This window comes from Chenopodium album, chromosome 7 (assembly GCF_948465745.1).
Source record: "Chenopodium album chromosome 7, dcCheAlbu1.1, whole genome shotgun sequence".
Lineage (NCBI taxonomy): Eukaryota > Viridiplantae > Streptophyta > Magnoliopsida > Caryophyllales > Amaranthaceae > Chenopodium > Chenopodium album.
In genome coordinates, this window is record NC_137840.1 from 68,402,426 (window position 1) to 68,427,468 (window position 25,043).

At 35.0% G+C, this 25,043-nt stretch overlaps 2 protein-coding genes across 5 annotated transcripts; both read right to left on the reverse strand.

Moving 5' to 3' along the window:
* Nucleotides 1-4,492: 4,492 nt before the first annotated feature.
* On the reverse strand, nucleotides 4,493-10,718 carry LOC145638207 (protein DETOXIFICATION 27-like). Of its 3 annotated transcripts, XM_081689174.1 has the most exons (10): nucleotides 10,362-10,429; nucleotides 9,865-9,926; nucleotides 8,726-9,267; nucleotides 8,363-8,449; nucleotides 8,005-8,061; nucleotides 7,674-7,912; nucleotides 7,471-7,589; nucleotides 6,598-6,684; nucleotides 6,360-6,500; nucleotides 4,493-4,766 (listed from the first exon to the last, which is right to left on the reverse strand). In XM_081689174.1, exons 2-9 carry the CDS (start codon nucleotides 9,865-9,867, stop codon nucleotides 6,447-6,449), a joined length of 1,188 nt encoding a protein of 395 aa, XP_081545300.1. In that variant the 5' UTR covers nucleotides 9,868-9,926; nucleotides 10,362-10,429; the 3' UTR covers nucleotides 4,493-4,766; nucleotides 6,360-6,446. The 3 variants fall into 3 exon arrangements, with proteins under 3 accessions (XP_081545300.1, XP_081545299.1, XP_081545298.1); XM_081689173.1 differs by lacking the exon at nucleotides 9,865-9,926 and having other exon boundaries at nucleotides 6,360-6,516; nucleotides 10,362-10,718; XM_081689172.1 differs by lacking the exon at nucleotides 9,865-9,926 and having other exon boundaries at nucleotides 10,362-10,717.
* A 1,461-nt stretch (nucleotides 10,719-12,179) lies between these two features.
* LOC145639281 (AT-rich interactive domain-containing protein 5-like) lies at nucleotides 12,180-23,738 on the reverse strand. Of its 2 annotated transcripts, XM_081690476.1 has the most exons (14): nucleotides 23,405-23,738; nucleotides 22,720-23,112; nucleotides 22,446-22,582; nucleotides 22,283-22,322; nucleotides 21,149-21,201; nucleotides 20,896-20,941; nucleotides 19,979-20,068; nucleotides 17,620-17,739; nucleotides 16,220-16,271; nucleotides 16,068-16,134; nucleotides 15,643-15,709; nucleotides 15,469-15,519; nucleotides 14,483-14,575; nucleotides 12,180-12,556 (listed from the first exon to the last, which is right to left on the reverse strand). In XM_081690476.1, the coding sequence occupies exons 2-14, from the start codon at nucleotides 23,101-23,103 to the stop codon at nucleotides 12,452-12,454; spliced, it is 1,305 nt and encodes a 434-aa protein (XP_081546602.1). In that variant the 5' UTR covers nucleotides 23,104-23,112; nucleotides 23,405-23,738; the 3' UTR covers nucleotides 12,180-12,451. The 2 variants fall into 2 exon arrangements, with proteins under 2 accessions (XP_081546602.1, XP_081546603.1); XM_081690477.1 differs by lacking the exon at nucleotides 17,620-17,739 and having other exon boundaries at nucleotides 23,405-23,737.
* Between the last annotated feature and the right edge of the window lie 1,305 nt (nucleotides 23,739-25,043).

Genomic DNA, 25,043 nt, shown 5'->3' on the forward strand with positions numbered 1-25,043 from the left:
GCGTCGGCGGCTGCCTGTTGTGGTATTTTTAGGGATAGATAGAAGATAGGGGTAGTGGTTGGCTTGTTGTCGTGGGGGTTTTGGGGTTGGGTGGTGGCAGGCTGGAAGGAAGCCATGAAAGAAGGGAAGCTAAGGAAAGAGAATGGTTGAATAGAGACAAAAAAAGTTGACCATGGTTAAAGTTAACGGTTAGTTAACAGTTTTAGGCTTAATAAGGTTACGGATGTAAGTTTTTAACAGTAGAGGGCTACCAAAGATAGTCGAAAAAAAAATTGGCTACCATTGGAAATAAGCAAAAACAGGAGGCTACCATTGAGAATTTCCCTTATATTTAAGGCTTTTTTGGGGAATATTACTATGAACCGGAATCAACAATTAGTTTTCTTTTTTATTATAATTTTCTTTTATTCCAAGATATTATAAATAAATTCAAAAACATAGAAATAATCAAAATCAGTCCAGTTTGAATTTTAGAACAATTTTATCAATCTGATTTATTTGATCCTAACGTGATTGTTCAATCTCTGGATCTTGTGCATACAATTTTTGGTCTGTAGTCAATTGTGATTCAAATTTAGATCCACTAGTGATTAGTCCTAAATCTTAATAGTGTGACACTATTGCAAGTGTTTCCAAATGTTCGAGTTAGTTTCTTTGTATAGTTGTCTTATTTATCATTTTTTATGTTTTTGTTGAGCCGTAAACAAACCCACAAGTGAGTGAAACTGTTATTCCACATTAAAAGTGTGTAAAAGTATTGAGAAGTGTATTCCATATTGAAAAAATAAGAAAGTTGTGTACACTTTATAAGACTAAAGGGCTATTCCTCTTAGGGCATGTTCTCATTGACTGAACTCAGCTGAACTGAACTAAACTGAACTTATTAATTAGTGATTTTTAACTACGGATTAGTGATCTTTGATTATTTATTATTATACATATGTGTATATACAAATATACAAATTAAAATATTTACGAAAAATATACTATTATTATTATTATTGATTATTATTATTAATTATTGATTATTATTATTATTATTATTATTATTTATTGATTATTATTATTATTATTATTATTTATTGATTATTATTTTTATTATTATTATTGATTGATTATTATTATTATTATTTATTGAATATTATTATTATTATTATTATTATTATTATTATTATTATTATTAATAATAATATTATTATTATTATCGTCGTTGTAATAAGAGCTTAAAAGAATGAAATTTTGCTTTATATCATTAACAATATCATTACACATGAGCTGAACTGAACTGGACTGAATTAAGCTGAACTGAACTAAATTGAGCTGAGCTGAATTGAGCTGAGCTGAACTGAGCTGAGCTGAACTGAATTTCAACGTATGAGAACAAACCCTTATTGTCATAGATTTTGAGGTGGATCGCTAACCTTCTTTATCAGATAAAATAAACACTCGTGACTGGTGTGAAATTTGCACCAAAGCTAGTACAAGTAGTTGCAAAGATGTAATCCATTCTAGATCATTTGTATGTGACTTGTGACAATTTTGAATTTTTTTTGTTCTTTCACCTAGTGAGAAACCTGAGAAGGGCCACAGTCCAAAAATGGAATTATTTGTCTTCGTTTTTGGTAATTGGCACACTTTTAATAATCGATTGTATTTTTTAAGATCGTGTTTTAGAAACTTTCTACGAGTATCATTTTCATTATATGTAGGGATGTCAATGGGGCGGGGCGGGGCGGATGTTGGCCTTCCCATCCCCATCCCCACCTAATATTTTCATCCCCATCCCCATCCCCATCCCCGCGGCGGGTCCAATTTTCATCCCCATCCCCGCCCCACCGGGTACAACTAAAAAACCATCCCCGCCCCATCCCCCACTTGGATATCCATCCCCACCTTATCCCCACAAAAGACCCGCATAATCCCCACCCAAGATCCACCTAATCTTCGTATCTCAAATAAACAATCTTACATAATTAATACGAATTATAAAATAAAACATTCTACACACATTTTTGTGTTATAATATAAGTGTCATACAAAGTATTATAATTAATATTGTATTTCACGTAATTATTTTAAAAATAGTATAAAAGTATGTAATTTTGCTTTAAAAGATATATAGATGTGGGTATGAGGTGGGGATGGGGCGGGTATGAAGTGGGGCGGGGCGGGGCGGGGATGGGGCGGGTACAACTTAAAATCCACCCCCGCCCCATCACCCATGGCGGGTATGGTTTTTATCCCCATCCCCGCCCCACCACCCGCCAAACCGAGACCCATCCCCGCCCCACTGGGGCGGGGATGGGGCGGGTCTCCTACTTGACCCGCCCCACTGACATCCCTAATTATATGTTTAAAACGGTGTGGCTAACCAGATATAAAAAATAATGTTAAACTCAATATCATTCATCATAATATCTCACTTTCACATTCTTTAATCTTTCTCTGTTATTACATCATATATTTTATCCTATATTTTAAATAAGCTGTTAAACACAATCACTTTCACATAATATTTTATTTTTTCAATTCTTCAAGAAACCCTGCTACGTGCTACCTTTATATTTTAAGCACCATGTATATATTTTATCACAATATAATTATATAAAAAAAAATGGAATACAACAGTGAAGTGCACCTAAGTTCAATTCAAGGAAAGCGCATTCATATAATAAGTTTGCTTTTAATTCCTACATATAAGTTCAGCTCAATGAAATATATCGCAATAAGTTGTCTTTAGAAATTCAAATAACCAAAAATAAGGTAAATAGCACAATCTAATTACACTTAGGGCTTGTTCTCATACGTTTATTTTCAGTTCAGTTCAGCTCCTAATTTCCTTCTCTTATAAAATATTCAGTTCGACTGATTTCAGTCTATTAGAACAGACCCTTATAATTGACTGAAATTTTTTAGTAATTTAATTTTTCTCATATTAAAATCCATTTATCCAATGATATGGACTTAGTGACTTACCTACAGTAAACAATGTCAATGATATTGTACTTTATTAATTTATTTTTTGACTAGCAATGATGTAGTACTTCGTATAATCTTGAATTTTTTTGTATTTTCCAATATGACAACTTGACAAGTTCTCTAAAATCATACTATTAAAAAAAGCTACCAAACCTTAACCACCACTCACCACTATATATCACAGTATAATATTCTTTTACTTATCTAGATTTTGATTTGATATCGAGTTCAATACTTTTTTTTAATATTTCAATGATCTTTAAAATGCTGTCGATTCGCTGAAAGTGATACTACTAATCTAGTACAGTAGATAAATTGGAATCATAATAATAATAATAATAATAATAATAATAATAATGTAGTCCATGTAAAATGTACTATTGGGTTCGCTTCGACTTTATGCGACATTTGGGTCCATAAGGTCCATAGACATCTATTCTAGATTTCTAGCTTGAACAGTTTCAATTTTTTTTTTTTTATTTAATTTTTTTTTTTTTTTTTTTTTTTTTTTTTTTTTTGTCAATTAAAGTTTTAGAGCTGGTATTCAAGACTTTAGGTTGAATTTCATCAATTAAAAAAAATTATTAAAAAGTTTTGTATGTTTTTGACACTGTTAAAACGCTACTAATTAACATAACATAATTACATATAACATCATAATTTAGCGAAAGTTTTGCTCCAAAAGTTATTTTGACACTCGAGAGAATAATTTTTTGTGTTATATGGCCAATCCGATAAGAAAAATGACAAAATCTTTTAGACTAGGATTGCCAAAATCAATTTCCAGTGTTTGATGCATATCATGCACTCTTATAATTCTTTTGTACATAGGCCACGGCCCAGGGCTCGTTCCACATCCATGCCATCAATTGCCTCGCCAGCCTTCCCCGCTATTAATTTTGACTCATGAGTTTTGTCTGCTGTTATTGCCTATTGGGGACACAGGCTGATGCACCAACACAGTGATGCGTTAGCAGACGGAACATAGTTTACATCATGAAGTTTAAGGGGGGCATGGTTGTACAAAACGCGGCGATTACTTCGGGTTCGTTTAGCATTGTTGTGGTTTTCTGTTTTTTGGTTTTTTATTTTCTAAAAGTATATGATATGAGTCCCATAATGAATCAAAAATTATATAAACTTATTAAAATTATAATAATTTTGAAAACTGACAACAGAAAAATGGAAACACCTTTTTCTTGTTTCCTGTTTTTTGTTTTTAAAAAAATAGGAAACTGAAAACCAAAACTGATGCCAAACAAGCTCGAATTTCTTGTTTTGTTGCTGAGAAACATCGGGATTGTGGTTGTTTATAATCTTTATACGGATCATCTTCTGGTTAGTGCTGGTTACAAGGCAAATAGTCTAAACACCTAGTTTGATAAAATTCTACCATGTAAATCGCCATTGATGTCCTAGGCATTAAACTTACCGAGTTTACTAAAAATTTCTGCAAGACTTCCTGCACTCCCTTTACCGCTTTATTGTAAGAGAGCAGCAGATCAAGATGCTCTTATTAGCCATTATACAGAACTAGTTCATGGAAGGATAAAAGAAGGTTATGGAGGTTTTTTTTTTACAATTTTCCCATAACTATACTCTGTATTACAACAGTATCAATAATAATAAGAAACAAAAAATAAAACCAGTTACAGCTTACAATTGGAAGGAAATGAATGCTAATGCAGATGTATAACTAGTACCCGTATTGTCTAAGTAAGAATTTGAGTGTAGCAATCATTTAATCACCCTAACAGCAACACCGGTTTTGCTTCAGCTCTGCATGACTGCAAGAGATAGACCCCAATTAGAAAGTTTTAGTAAGTGTTTAGCCTATCACATAATGAAACCAACACTTAAAAAATCAATTAGGAGTAATAAATTCGCAATTCTTGAAACAATTTCCTACAGGCAAGATGATTTAATGAATGCAAAGAGGAAAAGATAATAACAGCAAATCAATAAAATACAGCAAATCAGAAACATTCATCGGCTCATTGCCTAACATTCCCTTCTTGACTAAGGCTGAACCTTGGTTTTTTAGGATCCAATGAAAAATTATTCTTCTGCCCAGGTGAATCAGGCATTTACATGTAAAGGATCCTTTGGGTGCACTGCATTTGTGCAGAAATCATCCAGTTAAGAGAAACCACAGAAGAGGCAGAACACCAGTCTTAGCGCCATATATATTTCTAAATGCCAGTCAACCATATGGTGCATCATAAAACCCCATCAGAGTTCACAAGGAACAGGGTGATAAGGAAGAGAATTCAGCCATGCGGCTGCTCACCTCATACAGAAGATGTATAGGTAAGGGAATCCCTTAAACATCCTGATTTCTATTGTTAGGCACTTCAAATTCATTCGTATCCACGACATCCACAATTTAGAATATCATCATAGCCAGGTACGTATATTCTTCCAAACTGGTGTTAATGGCAGTTGGCCAGAAATCCAGCCCAAAATGATTTTGGCCAAATGCCAATTATTCACTCAATATCCGTGTTTTGACTTGATGTTCAGGAAAAGATTACTAAGGTATTTTTGTTTCTTGACATCCTGAACACTATATTAACTAATTGGTCCAACAACCACCATTTATCTCAACTTAGCTATATTATAACTTCATACACCACTTCACCTCCATTTACCTTTAAGTCCACACATTATATTCCACTACCCTCATAGAGAAATGACACTGTAGTCAAAGAAACTTCTGAAGATGAAGATAGAGAGACAGGAATCATTGCCAATGTTATGCGAAGGGTCAGACTTCCACTTAACTAAAGATAAGCATTTATCTTATTTCTAAATAGTAGAAAAAGAAGTATTATGGGTATTGGCATTCAGAGGACGAGATACAATTTGTTTTGTTTAAAGATCTCGCCAAACTTGTTGATTGCTACCCCTGCTTTGGACCTCCCCTCTCCTCTCTAAAGTGTTTGTCTTAAGAAAAGACAGATAGGTATATTCACTAAATGCTGGGAATTTCACAATTTATCTTGCATATGGCCCAAAAATCACTTTGTTATTATTTAACAGGCAAGGCTAGCCTTAGTTCGAGTCTTTGACTTAATTGGAGATGACACAATCACAATGCTATGTAAAATGAGTGCCCCTAAATTGACTCATAAAGTGGTCGCAAACTCATTTTGCTAATTTATTATCAACAATATTCACAGCATCCAGGAATTCACTACATCTACAGCCAACCTTACAGATTGAGGACATAAAAATTCCAAAACTACGCCTTTCAGCAATCAAACCTTTCACTCACTTCTTGACAGAGCAGTATACATAGCAACTACTTAGTGGGAAGCAGTAAGGAGACAGCACAAATTTTATATATGAATCATTTGCAAATAAGTGAAATAAAGTACCTTTTAAAAATAGTCAATGTCATAGGCCAAACCATGGCACCTGCCACCTAAGATGGATAACAAAACACATTGAGCAGATCAAAATGTCTAGTCATCTACAGCTTTATCCATAAAAGTGTGTTTGCCGCGAGCTTTCTGAACCTGCAGACAATTGATACTTAACATCACGTAAAGCAATAACATCACATGCACTTTAACACACTTGCTGATTTTGTGTTAATGACTTTAAAGTCAGTACCTCCTTTTCCCATCCATATTTGACTGCAACGATGGCCAGAAGCAATATCTGTATCACACTCCCACCAAGCATTCCAGCCCAAATTCCCTGATCATTTGGAAGGGAAGAAAAGAAAAATAAAGGGGCATTGTCAGTCATCTCAAAGACTCTAATCAGTAAAATATTTATCCTTATTTCTCATATCCTCCAAGGGAAGCATTTTATTATTACTCCCTCCATCCCAATGGATTTGCTCCAAAGAAGAATTGCTACTCTGTACTTTGTTATGTATTGGTTGGATATAGTTGATGAGCGAGGAATTTGTGTGACCAAAGTAGTGATGTGAGAGTAAAGTAGTGGACCCTTATGCCATTTACGATATGGAGCAAACTCAATGGGACATCCAAAAAAGGAATGTGAGGCAAATCTAGTGGAACGGAAAGAGTACCATTCAAAGCTGTATATACTCACCATTGACAAGTTTGGAGATTAGTTGATGCTAAAATTTTGACAAAATAGGAGATAGGAGTGCATAAAAAGCTTTAGTTACACTTAGGCTAAGCCCAGGGGAAAAGGACTTTGTGGGTGTGCATAATTAGTCTATTAGAAGTAGCTTAAGGATGGGGCCAGAGAATTTGTTAGAGGTGATAGAAGGAAAGGAAGTCAGAACGTTATATAGAGAGGATATCAGGGAGGACAATGAGAGTACTGTTGGGTTTATATTGCTTTAGCTCGTAGTTGAGACTTGAAAGTGTTCATCCACTCAAAGGACTGGGTTTGGGCTGTAATTCTCCTTAGCAATTATTTAATTGCATTAATACAATCACCAGTTTTCTTCATAATCCTGTTCTTCCTCACATCTAAATTCTAAGTTTACAGTCTATAAAAACTTACCATGTATCCAAAGTTAAGCACCCGTCCTATAAAAATCCCAAGAGGGAAGCCCACCAAGTAATAGCTCCCGATGTTTATATATGCTGCCAACGCTTGCCAACCTGATCCAACTGCTATGCCTGAGGAAAATCGTTGAATATGTTAGACGATGAAAACAACACAGTCTCTTCAAAGCATTTTTCCAATAAATAAAAACAAATCACCTAAAAGAACTGGAGGGATGCTATTCAGGAAAATGGTGGGAGCCAGCAGATACGCTAACTTGCAGACAACAGAAATCACGGATGAATTAGGTGTGAAAATCATTGATAGTTTGTCTGGGATAGCTAACACCAGTGAGGAGAATATCAGTCCTATGATTAACGATGTCAGCATACACACTTTGGCTGCAAACTTGGCACCACTGACATTTCCTGCTCCCAACTCAATGGCTACTCGAACGCTGTACACCAAGAATGAAATAATTCAGAACTTGACATTTCATTTTCTGTAGTCAATATCAAAACAAGAACATTAGAAATGTAAAGAAGTTACCCAGTGGCAGCAAGTATTCCAAGAGGAACCATAGACTCCCAGCCAAACAGAGTCACACTGTCAATGAAAATCCACCAAACCTAATTAGGCAAGCACTTTTCAATAGAATATTCCATCCATTCCATATTACCAGTCCAATAAACAATTTTTCTTTTTTTTTTTTTCGTTTTACAAAGAATTAGTATTTATATAATTGAATACTTTGCATTAGTTTTCTGTCTAGAATTACAATTAAATAAAAAACTAGACAGTTTGGAGTACGAATTTCATCACCAACACAACTTCATAGACAATTGGAGAAGCTGATTAGACTAACAATATGCATTAAGCAAAGCAATGACAAGGATCCATGTCCAACCATATAGAGAGAGCATCAACAGCAACATGTGAGCTTCCAGCATCCCCAGACGCTATAACCAGCAACCGATAATAGACATTTTCCAATCTACAACACATTGAAAATAAGAGAAAAGATCATATAAATTATTTGCTCATTGACTTATAACACCTGCAAAAGAACATAACATTAAAAAACCGTTTCATCGATAGATTTAAATTAACTAATAAGAATGAACTCATTAACATAAGTGAATTTAATATCAGTCAAGCCTATAACTAACTAGTTTCAGATGGAAACCCTGAATAGAAATCATATCATGCAGAGCTAAACCATAGACCAAGTGCTAAATTAGAAAAGTGGATCATGAGTCAAAATACCTACAGGACCATGACACCAGAAGCCAAGGCAAGCTTGAAGAAGTCCCACAAATCAGTAAAAGCAAGCCATGAGAAACCACTCCATGTCTTAGGACACCCACCATAAAGAACATACCCATACATTATAAAAACTGAGAGCCACCAAGAAAAATCAAGAGTAAGGGCAGTCCCAACTATACCAACACCAAGCTTATAAACAAAAAGCCAGCTAATAATGGCATGAACTCCCAGAGCCACAGCAGAAGACCAAGCAATAATAGCCATTTTTAGTTGACTCTGCAAGAATCTCTGAAATGAGAATTGAAATACAAAGCTCAGGTGCATGGGGATCAACCATCTTGCCACTAAGCCAGTTCGTTCTGCCACTTCAGCTGATTGGCCAAGAATCTTCAGTAGAGGTGCGGCAAATATGAACATGGGAAGCAAAAGAATTGCACAAAAAGAGAGAACTACACATGAGCGCTGCACGTAGATGCCTAGCATGTGGTGCTGTCTAGCACCATAGGCTTGCCCACATAATGTCTCCAATGCAGTTGCCATTCCTATCTGAACATCATAAATCAATTTTTAAAAGTTAGCTGAGACCTTTCTTCCCCATCTTACATAAGCTCCAATAACATCTTAATGTTGCTGTTTCCCCAAGTGTATTCCTCAATCCCTATGTCCTCCTTGTGCCCATCATATTTGTATAATAAAAATATGGATATGGCTTATGAGGTTGTGACCATTTTTACATGCCATAAATTCATATTCTACTTTGAACAACAATGCTTGAATATTAAGTCCACTTAAGCTATAAATAATATAATGTTACAGGGAAAAAAATCCCCTCAAAAACTCTTTAACTAATTAACGATTTATTTTCCTTCATGTTTATACACAATTATTAACACCTCCAATATTAGTAATATCAAAAATGGTTACTATAGGATTCGGAGATGTTGTATACTCCGTATGAGAGAAACAACTTATAATTGTTATCTAGAGAGACTGAGAGATATATTTTTACCTTTATTATCCAAGGTTTATGTACTGTAGGAGATAATGAAATATTATCAATGAAAAGAAACAGGCTAGATGTGAACATATATTAAAATGAATCTAATTTACACACAAGATCATCATAGTTATAAAACCTTTTACCATGAACAAACAACATTAGAGTCCCTAATTAACCTCAATCACCCACAATAGGCATCTTCAACCTACATGAAAAAAAACTCTCTTTTGTTAAGCATGAACCTCCTTAAGCACCCATATATAGACCTTACCTTAAATGTACCTAATTTCCTTAAAAATAAATAGCAATAGAATAGCAACTATATAATAAGGAACTCTTCTCCATTACATATAAACGTGGATGTCAGCTAGCTTAGTAGGTAAGTAAAGTTGTAGATGATAGTCATTGGTTCCCAAGACCTAGGATCGAATAAAGTTCAAGACTTCAATATGTAAAATCGAATCTAGTCAACATCATTGTCCTTTATCACTCTCTACATAAATCAACTAAAAACCCTTAAACATTTCAAAAACCCCAACAAATCCCACTTAGTAAATTTCATCAAATCAATACAAAACCCTCAAATACAGCAATGTCGATCAAATTAAAAGACAAAAGAAGAGACAGAAAGAAATCATACCAAGAAACCGAAGCTAATGGAGATAAGAAAGGTGGTAGCAATGGAAAAAGCAGCAAGATCAAGGTCACTCAAATGACCAGCCAAAGATTGAGTGATAATAGTAAGAGAAAACATAGCAAAACGGCAAAAGATGGAAGGCCCAGCAATCTTCCATATCTTTTTGAGCTCTTCCCATGTCTTTCTCTCTTCTCCAATCAAATCATCTGTATTTGTGATTCTTCCATCAACCATATTGTTGGGGTTATTGGGGTGGAGCAACAATGGGTGTTGTTGCTCCTCTCTCATACTTTGAAATCTGGGATTTTGTCAATTTTCTAACTTCATTTTTGTGTTTTGTTTGCTGCTTCAACAAATGGGCATTTAGTTTATCAGTTTATGCGAATCAAGTGGCGGGTTCCGTGGCCTTCTTTTCGTTTATTACAAAATTTTGTAATTTAGTCATTTAGTGTTCTCAATCTTTTGATGTTTGACATATTTCTTTTTTTTTTTTTTTTTTTTTTTTTTGACATATTTCAACATTGGTATCCTATCTCTTTTAAATGCTATGGTTTCAGTTTCACTAATCTATCCACATAGTTCTTATCTCTTTTAAATGTAACACTTTGATTTTTATAATATTTATATACTCTAATTTGATTAGCATTTCTAAATTATATATAAGGAAAAATATAGTCGTGATTTTGTCAGATTCGTCTCAATTTATAATTTATTAATATCAAATTTTTTATAATTTTTCTATATTTGTAATTTAAGATGTAGTATTAAAATTTTAAGGAATATGTCATATGTAGTAGCCTTAAGGTTATGTGTAGGTAGCTAAAAGAGGAAATTATTAATGAAAATATATTCATTTTTTTTGGTGTTTAAAGAGCCACAAGGGCGAATGATGAAAATTGATCTTAAGATCTCCTGAAATCGGGAGGGAAACTCTAACCACTTGAGCTATCCTCACTCTCAATGAAAATGTAATTTTGCTAAAAGCGAGTATTTACCCAAGTTGAAGCGATAAAACTCAACTGAGCCTAAGTTAATTGACCTTCATTTAGGGCCTGTTCTCATTGACTGAAATGAGCTGAGCTGAGCTGAACTGAACTGAACTTATTAGAGCTGAATTGAATTAAATATTTTATAAGAGAAGGAAATTAGGAGCTGAACTGAACTAAAAAATAATCGTATGTGAACAGGCCCTTAGTCATATGAAGACAATATTAAGTATACCAATATCATTACCAAATCTGTTTTGCTCATTGATTAAAATATTGTTTTGGTTATACTTGAGTATGTTCATATTTAACTATTTAAGGGGGCATTTGGTTCACATAATTAAGGTATAAGGTATGGGTTTAGAATGGTTTAAACTCATACCTTATGTTTGTTTTATGATTTTAAGAGTTTCAAACCCATACCTCAAACTCCCAAGGTATGGGGTTTAGAAACCTTGGGGGGAAGGTGGGTTTGGCTCATTCTCATACTTTTAGGTATCAAATAAAAGAAAAATATTGCATTCCATAAGCATACCAAACATATGGTATTAAGAATCAAGTTCCAAATCCATACCACTATGGTTTCATTACTGATTCCAACCCCATACCAGTTTGCGAACCAAACGCCCCCTAAGAGCCTACATCTGGGTTTTCAAGAAGCAGAAAAGAAAAAAGAGAACCACTATCAAATAAATTTAGAGGCCTTAAATTTCCAGAAGTTAAATCAGGTCAATTTTGGTTCTCTCAACATCGAATTATCTAGTTTCGAACAGTCTGGTGTAGATATTTGTGTAAGATTTGGTTTTTCTAATTATACTTAATAGAAGAAAGAAGCAGATAAACAGCATTATACATTCATTCAACAATGAACAGAATTGATTCCATCTACTTAAATTTACAAAATTGGAAGCTGTACCACTACAAATGTCACTAGAGCCACAAAGTTGCAGGCAAGAAATCAGATGTCCCTTAATTCTCCTAACCTAAGAACAACAATTAGTCAGCTTCTCTAATTCCAACATTCTTCCCCCCAAAGTAGCAACTTCTGCTCCTTTTATACTTTCCTGGTAGACTAATGAGAATCACTAGAATCTGCACGAAGAATGTTCAGGTAGTTGACCGGTCAAAAGGAACACGGACAAAGAGCCTTCCATGCAAGCTAACAACAGCAGAAGTATGTAGTGGATCTATCCTCACAGGAAAGATAACAATCTGAAAGCCATCAACCACACGGAATTAGTCAGATTATAACCCTTATTCTTCTTCCTCCTATCCCACTCTCTTGCAATAAGGCAAAAGACTGAGGGCTTAGGTGTAGGAAATGCAAGCAAGTTCGTTAGACCACTAATCTCTTTTCATCTGTCTAGACATGAGTGGCCATTCCAGAATATAATTTCATGAATTCTTAGCCATAATAAGAGATACTAATACATCTAAAGATTTGATAACATAAACCCACCACTTAAGCCAACACATAGTGAAGCTGCGATGAGGCTAAATGATAAAACCATAAGATTAAATTTTCCAATGACATCACTAAATAATGATTTTACAAGCATGTCATGCACGGAAAGATCTAACGAAAATTTGCCAAGAATGACACCACCTTTGCAAGGTCTTCCCAAAATAGAACAACCTTTGACACATATCCGCTATAAATGAAACAAAAAAAACCAATGACCTGTTGTGCAAGTTATAATGGACACGTGTCATATTTTGATTGGTCAAAGATTTTTTAAAAACATTTTTCTTTAAAAATATTGATTTTAAATTTTTTTAAAAAAATTAACTTAAAATTAAAAAAATAAAACTTAAATTAAAAATTATATTAATAAAAAATGAAAAAATAAAAAAAATAAAAAAATGAAAAAATAAGAAATAAGAAACCCCATCCTATCCAACCCCCTGCAAACAGCCACCCCAACCACCCTTTCTCCCTTCCCCATCCCAGCCACCACCCTTTCTCCCTTCCCCACCGCCGTCTTGGTGCTACAGACCCCCCTCCCCTTCCCCCTGCCGGAAACGACCCTCCTCCCCAACAGTACCGCTAATTACCTCACCATTTTTAGATTTGAAACCATTTCACTCCTCAAAACCTGAGACACACACCTTTGAAACTTTGAGTTTGATGGCCTCACTTCCAGTTGACGACGACGCATTGTGGGCAGTCATCGACTCTGCTGCCGCGGCTTCTGACTCTTCCTCCTCTCCCACCACCACCACCAACGTTTTCTGTAAACCATGATCAACCCTAAATCACACTCCCTATTTCAATTCTCCACCCAAACCTCGATTCATCAACCCTAATTCTCCTCTATATATCCCCAAATCTCCCCCAAATTACGCAATTAATAGCTCAATTAGGGTTTCTTCTGATAATGATATTCGCCATTTTCGTCGCCTGGAAAAGATGTCGAGAATTTCCTCCCCTTGTGTTTTATCAAATTTGCTCAACTCTTCAAAAACCGTGTTGGGTTCGATTAGGATCCATAATTGGACCAGCATGAGATTGGAATGAAGATACATTAGAGGCAATGGAAGACACTATTTCAAGTGAAGATGCACAAGAACTTTTTGACATCGCTTTTGATAAATTTCAAGAAATGGCAGCTTTGGCCTTGTTCAATATGGGCAATGTTCATATGTCCAAGGCAAGGAAGAAGGTATCCTTTTCAGAGGATCCTTCGGGTAGAGTAGCCCTGATTAGTGAGGAAGGAGGAGGTGGTGGTTGGGGTGGCTGCCGGCAGGGAGCTGGGTGGGGAAGGGTTTATTTATATAAAAAAAATATTTGTAAGGTTTTTTTAAAAAAAAAAACAAAATTGTAAAACACAAAAAAAAAAAAAAAAAAGGTTGGCCACTTATATTGTGACACGTGTCAATGGTAGCATGTTAACCAGGTTACCAACAGGTCACGTTCCATTTATAGCATATATGTATCAAAGGTGGTTCTATTTTGAAATAATCAAAAGGTTGTTCCATTTACGAAAGACCGATGAAAGGTGGTATTATTCATGGCAAATTTTCCAAGATCTAAAAATCTGTAGGTTCTGGAAAAGCATGCTTTGAGGATGAACTAATGGACTTGTAATACAAAGCACTGAACCACTAAAATCAAACTCAGGGGTTGTTGCAATTTACCTTCCTAAATGGAGTGATGCCCCAGGGATTGTCAAGCTGCTCTGGCTGACCAGTGATGACCAGACGACCAGCAGGATCAGACTGAACGCGGACCTGAAGCATTAAGAGACAGAAAGAAGGTGAAGTGCATTTCATCAATTTAAATCAAGAGACACACCTTTTGAATAATATGCAAGAAAAGTGCACTGATCAGGGTTATCCTGACACTGCACCTCATGAACCAAGCAACATGAGAGTCCTTTTAGATAAAGGAGGCCCTTTAATGAAACCACAATATTAAGGAATGCCAATGAGCATTTATTGATGTATGAATGATGAACAAAATTTAGATACCATACAAACATGGAGATTGCAGATAACATTGCGAGGCCATAGCAGCCCAAGAAGCCCCAATCTTTTCACCAAATGTACAGATGCAAGCATGCAACTTGTATGCCTATGTGTTAGATTTGAATTTTATTTCATAATAGCTCACTCTAACGTAGATATCTTATACGGAGTATACTACATACTCAGTACCACATAAAACTTCATAACTGCATTTCAAAACTGAGCAATCTCCCCATTCTTCTCCCTACATTGATATGCCTATTGACCATTGTAAAGCAAAGCCTATGATGCCCATATACCTAGCAACTTAAACCTTTCATGTATATATAATAAATATATTTGTGATGACAAAATAGCATTACCCAAGCGACCAAACCATATGAATTCTGAAGGTTCAAAAAAGAGAGTTTCATATTTAGTAAGTATTTTAATTAGTAAAAACAGACATTTTCAATCAGAAAGTGAAAACCTATCTGGTTTCATATTTAGTAAGTATTTTAATTAGTAAAAACAGACATTTTCAATCAGAAAGTGAAAACCTATCTGCAAATATAGGTGAATATTTTTATGGAGAACAGGGATGCAAGAGAAAGAGAACATCAAGCCAGAGAATTAAAAGGAAAACAACCTCATTCTACAAAAGCAAAATACAGTACCTCCTCTCGAAGAAGCCCAGGAACTAAGGCATAAACCTCATAACAATCTTTCTGCAAGAGAAGAGGAAGAAATACAAACCAAACCATCATCAGCAACAAGACGCACTTGCTTGGAGGGAGAGAAAGTTATAACTGAGTTATGTAGGAACTAGGAACCAGTCTTAGAAAACTCACACTTTCTTTGACATTAATTTTCACCCAATCAGCTGGGGGGCCAGCATCCAGAACTGTTGGCACCGTCCTGAAATTAAGAGGGAAATGTGGTCCATTAGATACATAAGTCAGGTATGTTTGGCAAAATCAAACATAATACATAAATTCTATCCATCAGCTTTCTCCCCTAAGTTTTTGCAGCTGGTTTCTTTAATATTTTTATTCAATTAATAGTCATAAACATGTAGCAATTAAAGTTGTTACAAGTGACTGAGAGACTAAACAGAGGCAGATCTTTTAATATTTTGTTTGGTTTAGCCAGAAAGGATATACAAATGCTATGCTCAATCATGTCTATTTATTTTATAGGGTCTTCTGTATTTGTATGTATTGAGGAGAGGGACCAAAAGGGGTCTAAGAGGAGAGGGGAATCTGGGAATCTCAACTGTTTGTTTGCTTCAGGCATCTCATTTTCTGCAAGCTCCGGATTACTTGGTTTCTTCTGCTTTACACCTGCATCACATAATCATGCAAACATATCAGCAACGATTTCAGTTAAACGCGTATATAAAAAGCATGATAAGATCCAGCAATATACCAATATTTTTAAGATGCTTTTCACGTTTTTGTGAAGAATTGATGCTCTTATCCTGCAAGCAGAAAGCATTTAATGAAATCTCAGGAAAATGAAGATGAACAGAATAACAAATTATGAATCTCCAAACCAGAAAGTCAAAGCATCACAGAATCTTTTCACAAATATTGACTTAGAATTACCTAACATAAGTACATGCAAATAAAATTCCAAATAAAGTAAACTTAGTTACAAAGTGATATGTACTACAGACTTATTTGCTGGTCAGAATTAGAGGCTTAAGGGAAGTAAGATATTCCGAGAATATACTACTTGAAATTGATTAAGATAAAATCCTCTACAAAACAAAAAAAATTTCACCATCCCCATGATCCCATGTGCTTCGAGCCTCCTCCACCAACCCAGGATGCCATCTACTACCACCAGTGCTACACTTCCTGTCATCACCCATTACCCTTGCCAGAATATCCTACCCTTGTTGGCCCCATAAAGAAACCGCAAAAGCCCTTTACCAGTTACCGCATTCTGACAGCAACAGGTGAGCCATCGCCAGTGCATTCGACAAGATTAGGAATGTAGCAGAGCTGAGCCCAGCTCAGAGAACTCTTCAACTCTGTTTGGCTAGTCCAGCAAAGCCAAACAAATTTCTTAAATGAATGAGGCTAAGCTCAGTCAGGTTCAGGTCAGCTTGCTAATAATAATTAAGTAAATATTTGCAATATATTTTTATACTGTAATATTGTGATTTCTTTCTTTGACATCTATCACGTCATTAAATTTTCTAATAAAAAAAATCAAAATCAAGAGCCAAACCTCAAGTTCAAAAGCTTGGCGAGCATTACATCCCCACTTAGCATTTTACACCTCTAAACAAGATTAATAGGAGGAAACAAAGGAAAAAAAAAAGAGAAGGGGAGTTAACATTGTAAGGAAAAAGGCCTTGGGCATCTTTGGAACAAGAAACTCTGAAATCAACAAGTATAAGAGATGGGGCTGAGAAAGAAAGCACAAAAGGGAAAGAATCTTAATTTTCTATGGGTTAAATCTAGGCGATGGGATGGGCATTGGCTTTGTTCCATGGACACATAGGCAAGAACTAAGAAGAGGAACTGAGGAGAATACAACATGTCATTGAGAGAAGGTAAAGGGAAAGGACAGTTTTTTAAATATTCTTTTTCGGTTTTTCCCCTTTTCCCTTCTTGTCCAAAATATCACATTGCTCAGCTATAATATATTTAAACCATTTGATGGAAGATTCTCAAAATACTTCTTATATACAGTAGTTCTATTCTATTGCCTACTAAATCCTAAAATGTGCCATCGTCTGTACCATATTACAATTCTTATGCATATACACCAAACGATGCTAAGTATTATAAAGCCAATTCTCCACCATTGTATACCTTAATAATGGGCTCCCCTACTTCTCCCAATCCAATGTCCCGCTGAGCATGCCAACCCTGCATTGCACGAGCAGCAGCATCTCTCCTCACCCTTCCTGAACTGGCTTGGTAAGCATTTCCCTAAAACGGAGATTCAACACATCAGAATTTTGCACCATATCATTAGTAAAGCTAACAACAGCAGTCTTAGTCCCAAGATGATTTGGAGTCGGCTAACATGAATCGTCATAAGGAATTGTCCACCAAAAATCGGAACAAAGATGCAAAAGAGATACTCCATTCCTTTTTGTTTGTCCCGTAATCCTTTTTGGGATGTCCCTTTGAGATTGCTCCATTACCTTATTTCATGATTTTTCCCACTTGCAACCCCTCTTACTCTCTCCCTCTACATCTTCATCAACCCCACTTGCAACCCATGTGCACAATTTTACCTTGCTTCTCAAAAGAATGAACTTTGCTCTATGCAACAATCAAATAGGGACGACGGATGGAGCAAAATGAAATTGGATGAAAATGATAGTGGACGAAAAATGAAAAAATATATAGTGAGCAAAAAAAATGATAATAGCGTAAGGTGAAAACCCAAAAAGAGGATATTAAAATAGAATTTTGAAACAGTTTTATAAAGGAGGACTAAGGGGTGATTAAAATTAAAATATAAAAAAGTTAAACAAGAGTAAATACACATAAAAAGTTTGAATAAACTTAACAAAGAAAAATAAACAGAGTTTGCAAAACACGATGGATTTAGGTAAAAGAAACGGAGGTAATACATTTAAATTATAGAACTTTTCCCTCTAATCCGTCCTATCCAACACCATATTTTCCTTAATCTCCAAAAGGCTCATATCATTCTCAATCACCCTCCAAGTTTTCTTAGGTCTTTCTCTACCCCTCGGGATTCCATCACTTTTTCATTCTTCAAGTTTCCTTACCTAAGCCTCACTTGATCTCCGTCATACATGGCCAAACCATCAAAGGCAACACTCCCTCATCTTGTTCTCAATAAATATAAATCACAAAAAATTGTTACCCTAAATTCAATAAAATGGTAAGCAATAAAGTTGCAGCAATTCCCACAACAGTAACAAAAGACCATATGACTTGTCCTTAACATGGTTTGCCGGCTGTCTTTAACGTGAGATTTGAGACCAAACAAATCCCGGAATCTGATGAAGTATTCCCCTTCCTTATCTTCAATCCATGTTCTTTAAAGTGTGGAAGGGTCCAGAATGATTTTCCAAATTTCAACCACTAAACTTACCTTACAAATATAAAGGCACAAGACTACAATAATTTTTTCTAAAAAAAAATACAATGCCAAAAGCTTGACATTTTTTCTGTTTTCTCATCTCGTCTTGCTTGCTGCACAATAGAAAATTCCTAGACCACCTTCTACCAGATACCGAACAAAGAATATAATAGCATCTACTTATCATGCTTAGATTGCTTCAGAAACGCAGTAAAGGGGGAAAGAAAAAAAAAAAAAAAAAACTAATGCAATTTGAATGAGAGCTTTGTGTAGAGGTCACTCTAGCTCTAAAGGCCAGGAGCTAACCCAAGGAAACTACAACATGCAAAAGATTGCAGAGATTCCTACTCAAGGAAAAGCCACTCTGGTTGTACATGGGCTTATTTGAAGCAAAAGCCAACAGGAGATCACCTAATTTCCCAATCCGATGATGGAATGTGCTAATTTTAAATAAGAAAGCATCACAGAGCTTTCAGAAAAGGGTAAATCAATATTTCTGTATCACATTAGGACATAAAGAACTATAACTTTTTTTTGCAATTACCCTTTTTAAGGTTTGTAGGGATAAATAGCCTATACTACGACCTAGGAGTGGCATGAAAATGAGAGTTAAATACAAATTTTTTCTTTTTATTTTCACGTGTCATCTTTCCATCTAAGACTACCCGGAGATACACATTTAGATCTTCTACGGTTTCCCTTCCAAGTAAGTTTTGTCTTAGAGATTGCTCCTCTGACTTAAGGAGTTGAGGATACTTGGGATGAAAAAGAAAGCTAAGGCACCTATGCTACCAAAAAGTTAAAAAAAAATAATAATAAATAAATTAATAAATAAATAAATAAGAGAAGGAAAGAAAAGAAACATATAAAGCCCAATAAGAGGCTTTACAAATATTGCCAGAATGATTAGCACAAAGTCAGGATCATAAGATCCAAGTAAAAAGACTTAGCAATATATAGACTGAACTCATAGCCACTTGATTAAATGCGAAATTTGTAAGATGAGAAGAAAAAGAAAAAGAAAAACACACACACACACACACACACACACAAGTACACAACTACACAACCACTCTTTATATGAAATTTTATAATCTTGAAGTCTACCTCATTTTCAGCAGATGGCTCAGGCATTGTTGCATCAGGAAATTCAAGCTCACCAATTTCTCTTTTGTGTTTTTCATATTCCAGAAGTGCCTGTACAGAAAGCAAAAGCAACGATAAATCCATTAAATCTCTGGTAAATTGTACAGCAGCTAAAACAGCAACATGGAGTCAGTAAACCAATTTGTAAATTGTAATTTAAGTATAAAAAATAGTTATACTATAGGTGTGCACCAAAAGAATTTCAGTTGAAGTATAAAAGTTGATTAAATCCTTCTTAGCTGCCTCAGGAAAAGTTTTCTACCTCTAGCTTTGAGACTTAATTGGTTCAACAAGAGGATACCCAATTACACACTCAATTTCAGAATGCAAACCATGTATAAGTTCATCCTTGAGAACATATCCGCAATTAATGTTATACTAACTCCGTTTCTTACTATTTGCAACAAATGAATTTTTTTTGTCTCACAAATGATACCTCTCTGTTGCAAATAATAAGAAGCGGAGTGTAATGAACTAACTTAGGGAAGGGTATTATGGGTAGTTTAGTATGTTAGTAATTATCAAATGTAATATGGGCAATATGGGAAGTCTGGTGTTATTAGGTTAGTAGTTGTTAGCCTTAGTATAAATAGGGAAATGTGAGAAAGAAGAGGCAGGCAGAATGTTATTATTTTAGAGAGTTCTTGGAGAGTGATGGCCTAAAGCCATTAACGATGTACGCAAGCTTTAAGCTTTATCTATCCAAAACAACCTTCCGTTCATTTAATTTATACGCACCACGCTAGTTCGTTGCACGGAGGTAGTATTATACAACCGAGATTGCCCTTCGCACAATACAGTAAATCACAGAAGTACAGCACACAAGAAGAAACGATAAAAAGGAGAATCATAGCCATATCTTTTTACAAAGGCATTACCTTCTCATAGAAAATTCGAAATGTCCAAGAAACTGTAGTGCAGGTCCTGAAACAAAGAAAATAATTTATATACGTTATATGTAGAGAAAAACAGAAGAATAATATGCCTGACGTTGTACAAATTCAAGTCTCCCTGAATTATGAATAAACAGAAAGTCCAAAATAAAATGCAGTTTATTCACTTCAAAAACTGTTAACTTCTGACTTTTCCAGCACATACAAGCAAAAAATTGATAAACAAGGCATTTCTTACTTGGGCGGATGGAAAGATTCTCCAACTTGCCGCCACAGCTTGTATGTGGTAACCTGTGAAAGAAATGGCAATGACTTTAAAAACTTTCTATATGAATCCTTTGTTCATGAAAGAGGATATCCAATTTAAATTAACTAGGAATGTGAAATCAATCAATAGATCTACATTCGCCTTATACCATTACAAACAAACAAGAGCTTACAAACCCTTGCACTTACATTAAAAGCGTGTAATAGCCTAACCTACAAAAGGGTAGTTTGGGTATTCTAATAATATTAGTTTACCAGGTTAATAGTCCTTGGTATAAATAGAGAGGGAGGGGAAAGAAAATGGTAGGCAGAAAGTTGGTGAGATCCCTTGAGAGAGTTATGGCCCAAAGCCATTGTTAGAGAGTTGTGAGCTAAACTAACTATTGGAGACCAATAGCTTGAGCTATTAAACATTTAAACCTATCTTTTGTAATCCTTGCCATTTTCAATCAATATCCAAGCTTTAATCTTTTATTGTTGCATTATTAAATCAGAAATATAAACCCAAAAAATCAGTTCATAACAAAGCGGAAGCTGAGAAAAATGACAATGTTAAACTAACTTGACGTAGGGTTTCCCATTTTGGTTAAGGTTACAATCATGGTCACGGTTGTGCAACATAGATTCATACTTTATAGTAGTGTCAAGCAACGCATTGACATAGATGCTGCATGATTTTCATTTTTTTTTTTTTTCAGGCTGTTTTAGCCTGCAATAAGCCTGCACCAACCTATACAACTCTAAATTGGTTGCACAGTTAACATCAGTTCTGTAAGTTCTGATATGCAATGTTTGTTTCGTCATGCAATGGAAAAAAACTTAAACCGCAAATGCAATACAAGGTCCAGCATATCATTCTTGCACATCAATAATATGATGTAAAATTCATGTATAATATGGGGTAAAAAAACAAGAAAACATCCGGATCATGCAACACAGCACAAATAGAAGTACAAGGGGATAACAACTAAGAAACTTTATAGTCTCTAGAGCGGAAAGTTAGTGCCAAACCCTTGAAGAGCTAAAACATACATGAAAGCACAGTATATACTAAGAATGAGAATATATAAGACTTGAAACAAAGAATCTGCAAAAGGAATCATACCCTGTCATATCCACCCAATTGAATCACAGCTCTCCACAACCTAAGCAGCACAGAAATAAGAAATTTCTTTGTCAGCTGACATGTTTCACATACTTCATATTTAACAAGTAGTAATTATTAATTAAGCAATTGGAGTGAGAGGCAAACAAGTAAAGGAGCATACTTAAGGCAATTTAGAGGCTCTCCATAAAACTTGTGGGGCTTAAATTCCATGTATCTTTCCTTATAAAAGGCTTCAAGCTCTTTGATGAACTCGGCTTGTTCTTCTTTAGTCCCGGCTTCCTCATCCTCTTCAATCATCTACAAGTAATTCAAACAAGGGATTGTTTCCTAAACCACATTCGATAATAACAAAACAAAAACAATAATGCCATATACCTTTCCAATTTCCAAGTACTAATAATTGATTATTCAATTCAAATCAAGGATTTAATTACCTTAAGCCTCTTGGCACCATTACTAGAGCGCCCGCCACTGGCATCATGAAACGTTCTTATCAACGGTCTCCCTGAGGAGGACCGAGGCGTAGTAGGGTCCCCACCAACACCATTTTGGGTCTTGTTATCAGATGCTCCGCCTGCTTCATGTTCTTCCCCACCGCCACCGCCACCACGCGCCCTCTTCAACGAGTTTTCAGTCCCATTGACACTCCCATTCCCGTTCCCATTCCCATTTTCATTTCCATTTCCATTTCCATTCATATTTCCATTCCCATTTGCAGGAGGGCTGGTTTGGTTTTGGTCAGGAGAATCACTCTCTTCAAGTTCAGGTTCTTCCTCAGGACCATCATCTACATCCATCTCACACTGACTCCTACCCATTTCTTACTCCTAACAATAAAATAAATAAATTAAAATTAAAAAAAAAAAAAAAAATTGTTAATCACCCACTACTATGAACAATAATTCAACCCCAAATTTTTAATTTAATTGTTATGCACTAATATCATGAACAATTGAACCCCAAAAAAATGTTTTTCCAATTAGGGGTTTAGTGGGTTCAACAAAACCCCCAAATCTGACAATTTTCTGAGTTGTTCAGTATAAAAAAAAAATGAAGAACCAAAAAAAGAAAAACCCTTTTAAGGGGGCAACAAAAATAAGAATTTAGACAACAATTTACCTAAAAGCGAGTGACAATTTCTGGGTTTTTGCGATTCTGAATTCAATTTCTGGGGAAAGTTTGATTTACCCAGAATTATTTTGCTCTCAATCTTCTTTGTTCATCATTCATCAAATAGGGGGAATTAAAAGAGAAGTTAATGAGGGAAATTGAGTATGAAAATTTAGTTGAAAAGGCTGGGAAATTGAAATGGATGAAGAAATGTAGAGAAATACGTACGAAAATCGTAGTGTAAATGTGTAATGCTTCCAAGTTCCAACTATGAGGTCTGGGCATTCGGCAAGGTCGAATATTGCTTTGGAACAATTTTTTTTTTCAAAATTGGAAAAATCTTTACCTAAACATAGAATAATATCAATTTATTAAATATTATTAATAATATATAATCAATCCATGATTTGGTCATAAATTTCTCAAATGATACATCAATTTAGAAAACATAAAATTATCAATGTGGCCACAGTGCCGCCACACCGTGTAAAGACTTAGGCCGTGTTTGGTGAATAGCTGAAAGCTAAAACTGATTATATTAGCTGATTTTGACTAGCTGATTGTATTAATTGATTTGACTAACTTATTTTAATAGCTGATTGTATAGAGTGTTTGATAAATAGCTAATAGCTTAAAGGTGATTGAGTATGTGAAATGACCAAATAAGCTAATTGTGGGGTAGGTAGTTTAGGTAGGATTTTAAATTAAATGAAGGTATAAGTGTCATTTCACAATAATTAATGAATAAGCTAATTGAAAAAACTCCTAAAAGGAGCTTTTTTAAAAAGAGCTTATTTAGTGGAATAAGTTCTTCAAATAAGCTTCCCATCAAACATTTTGAATTAGCTTATTTAATAGTCAATAAGCTAATATTGGTCAAATAAGCTAATTTTGCTCAAATAAGTTGTTTACCAAACACAGCCTAATTATCTAACGTTCCGGCGGCACTCGTTAGCTTTTACCTTTATAATTAGTATTTAACGCACATACTAGGGAAAAAAATATACTTATTATATAATATAGATGTATAGTACTTCTTATACAACTACAAAATAGGTAAGTCTTGTAAGTGGCTAGCCACACGATATAGTCATATTGGTTTATAAAAGTAATCTTCATTTAAATGTATGAGTAGTCTCATTTTTTCATAAGAGTAACCCCTATCTTGTTCATTGAAGTAACCCAAATTCATTATACGAGTAAAATCAAATAATTTAATAATAAGTAACCCCATTTTGTTCATTCGAATAACGGACATTCTTTTGTTTTAAAAATTAAAAGAATAATTCCACATATTTAAGAGAGTAACCCCTTTTTCTCATTTAAGCAACTTACAACGTTAAAGTTACCTCATTTGCTCATCACCATGACCCCTATTACTTGTATGTGATTAGTGAGCCAGGATCTAATAGAGGTCTACATTGCACCCGTCTCAATTAGGTGAATGAGTTTAAGTTTGGCGGAGTGATTATATATAGATGAAAACGAGTAAAGGTTGATGGTGTTAATTTCGAGAATGTACTTGAAAAGTTTTAAGGCTTCTTCAGGGAAATTAAAAGTTTTCAGCTTAACCAAAGTGGAGCTATATAGTATTGCTTGTGATTTTGTGGAAAGTAGTGTTTGTCGAACCTAGTTGGTGGTTCACTCA

Excerpts from the sequence above, each read along its gene's own strand:
- LOC145638207 (XM_081689173.1), bottom strand. The coding sequence starts at position 10,646 with ATGAGAGAGGAGCAACAACACCCATTGTTGCTCCACCCCAATAACCCC. Across the intron at positions 7,590-7,673 it reads CATCCCTCCAGTTCTTTTAG|GCATAGCAGTTGGATCAGGT; the intron begins GTGATTTGTTTT and ends GATTTTCCTCAG. Across the intron at positions 6,517-6,597 it reads AATATGGATGGGAAAAGGAG|TATCAATTGTCTGCAGGTTC; the intron begins GTACTGACTTTA and ends CGTGATGTTAAG.
- LOC145639281 (XM_081690476.1), bottom strand. The coding sequence starts at position 23,103 with ATGGGTAGGAGTCAGTGTGAGATGGATGTAGATGATGGTCCTGAGGAA. Across the intron at positions 22,583-22,719 it reads ATGGTGCCAAGAGGCTTAAG|ATGATTGAAGAGGATGAGGA; the intron begins GTAATTAAATCC and ends AATTACTTGTAG. Across the intron at positions 22,323-22,445 it reads GAGCCTCTAAATTGCCTTAA|GTTGTGGAGAGCTGTGATTC; the intron begins GTATGCTCCTTT and ends TGTGCTGCTTAG.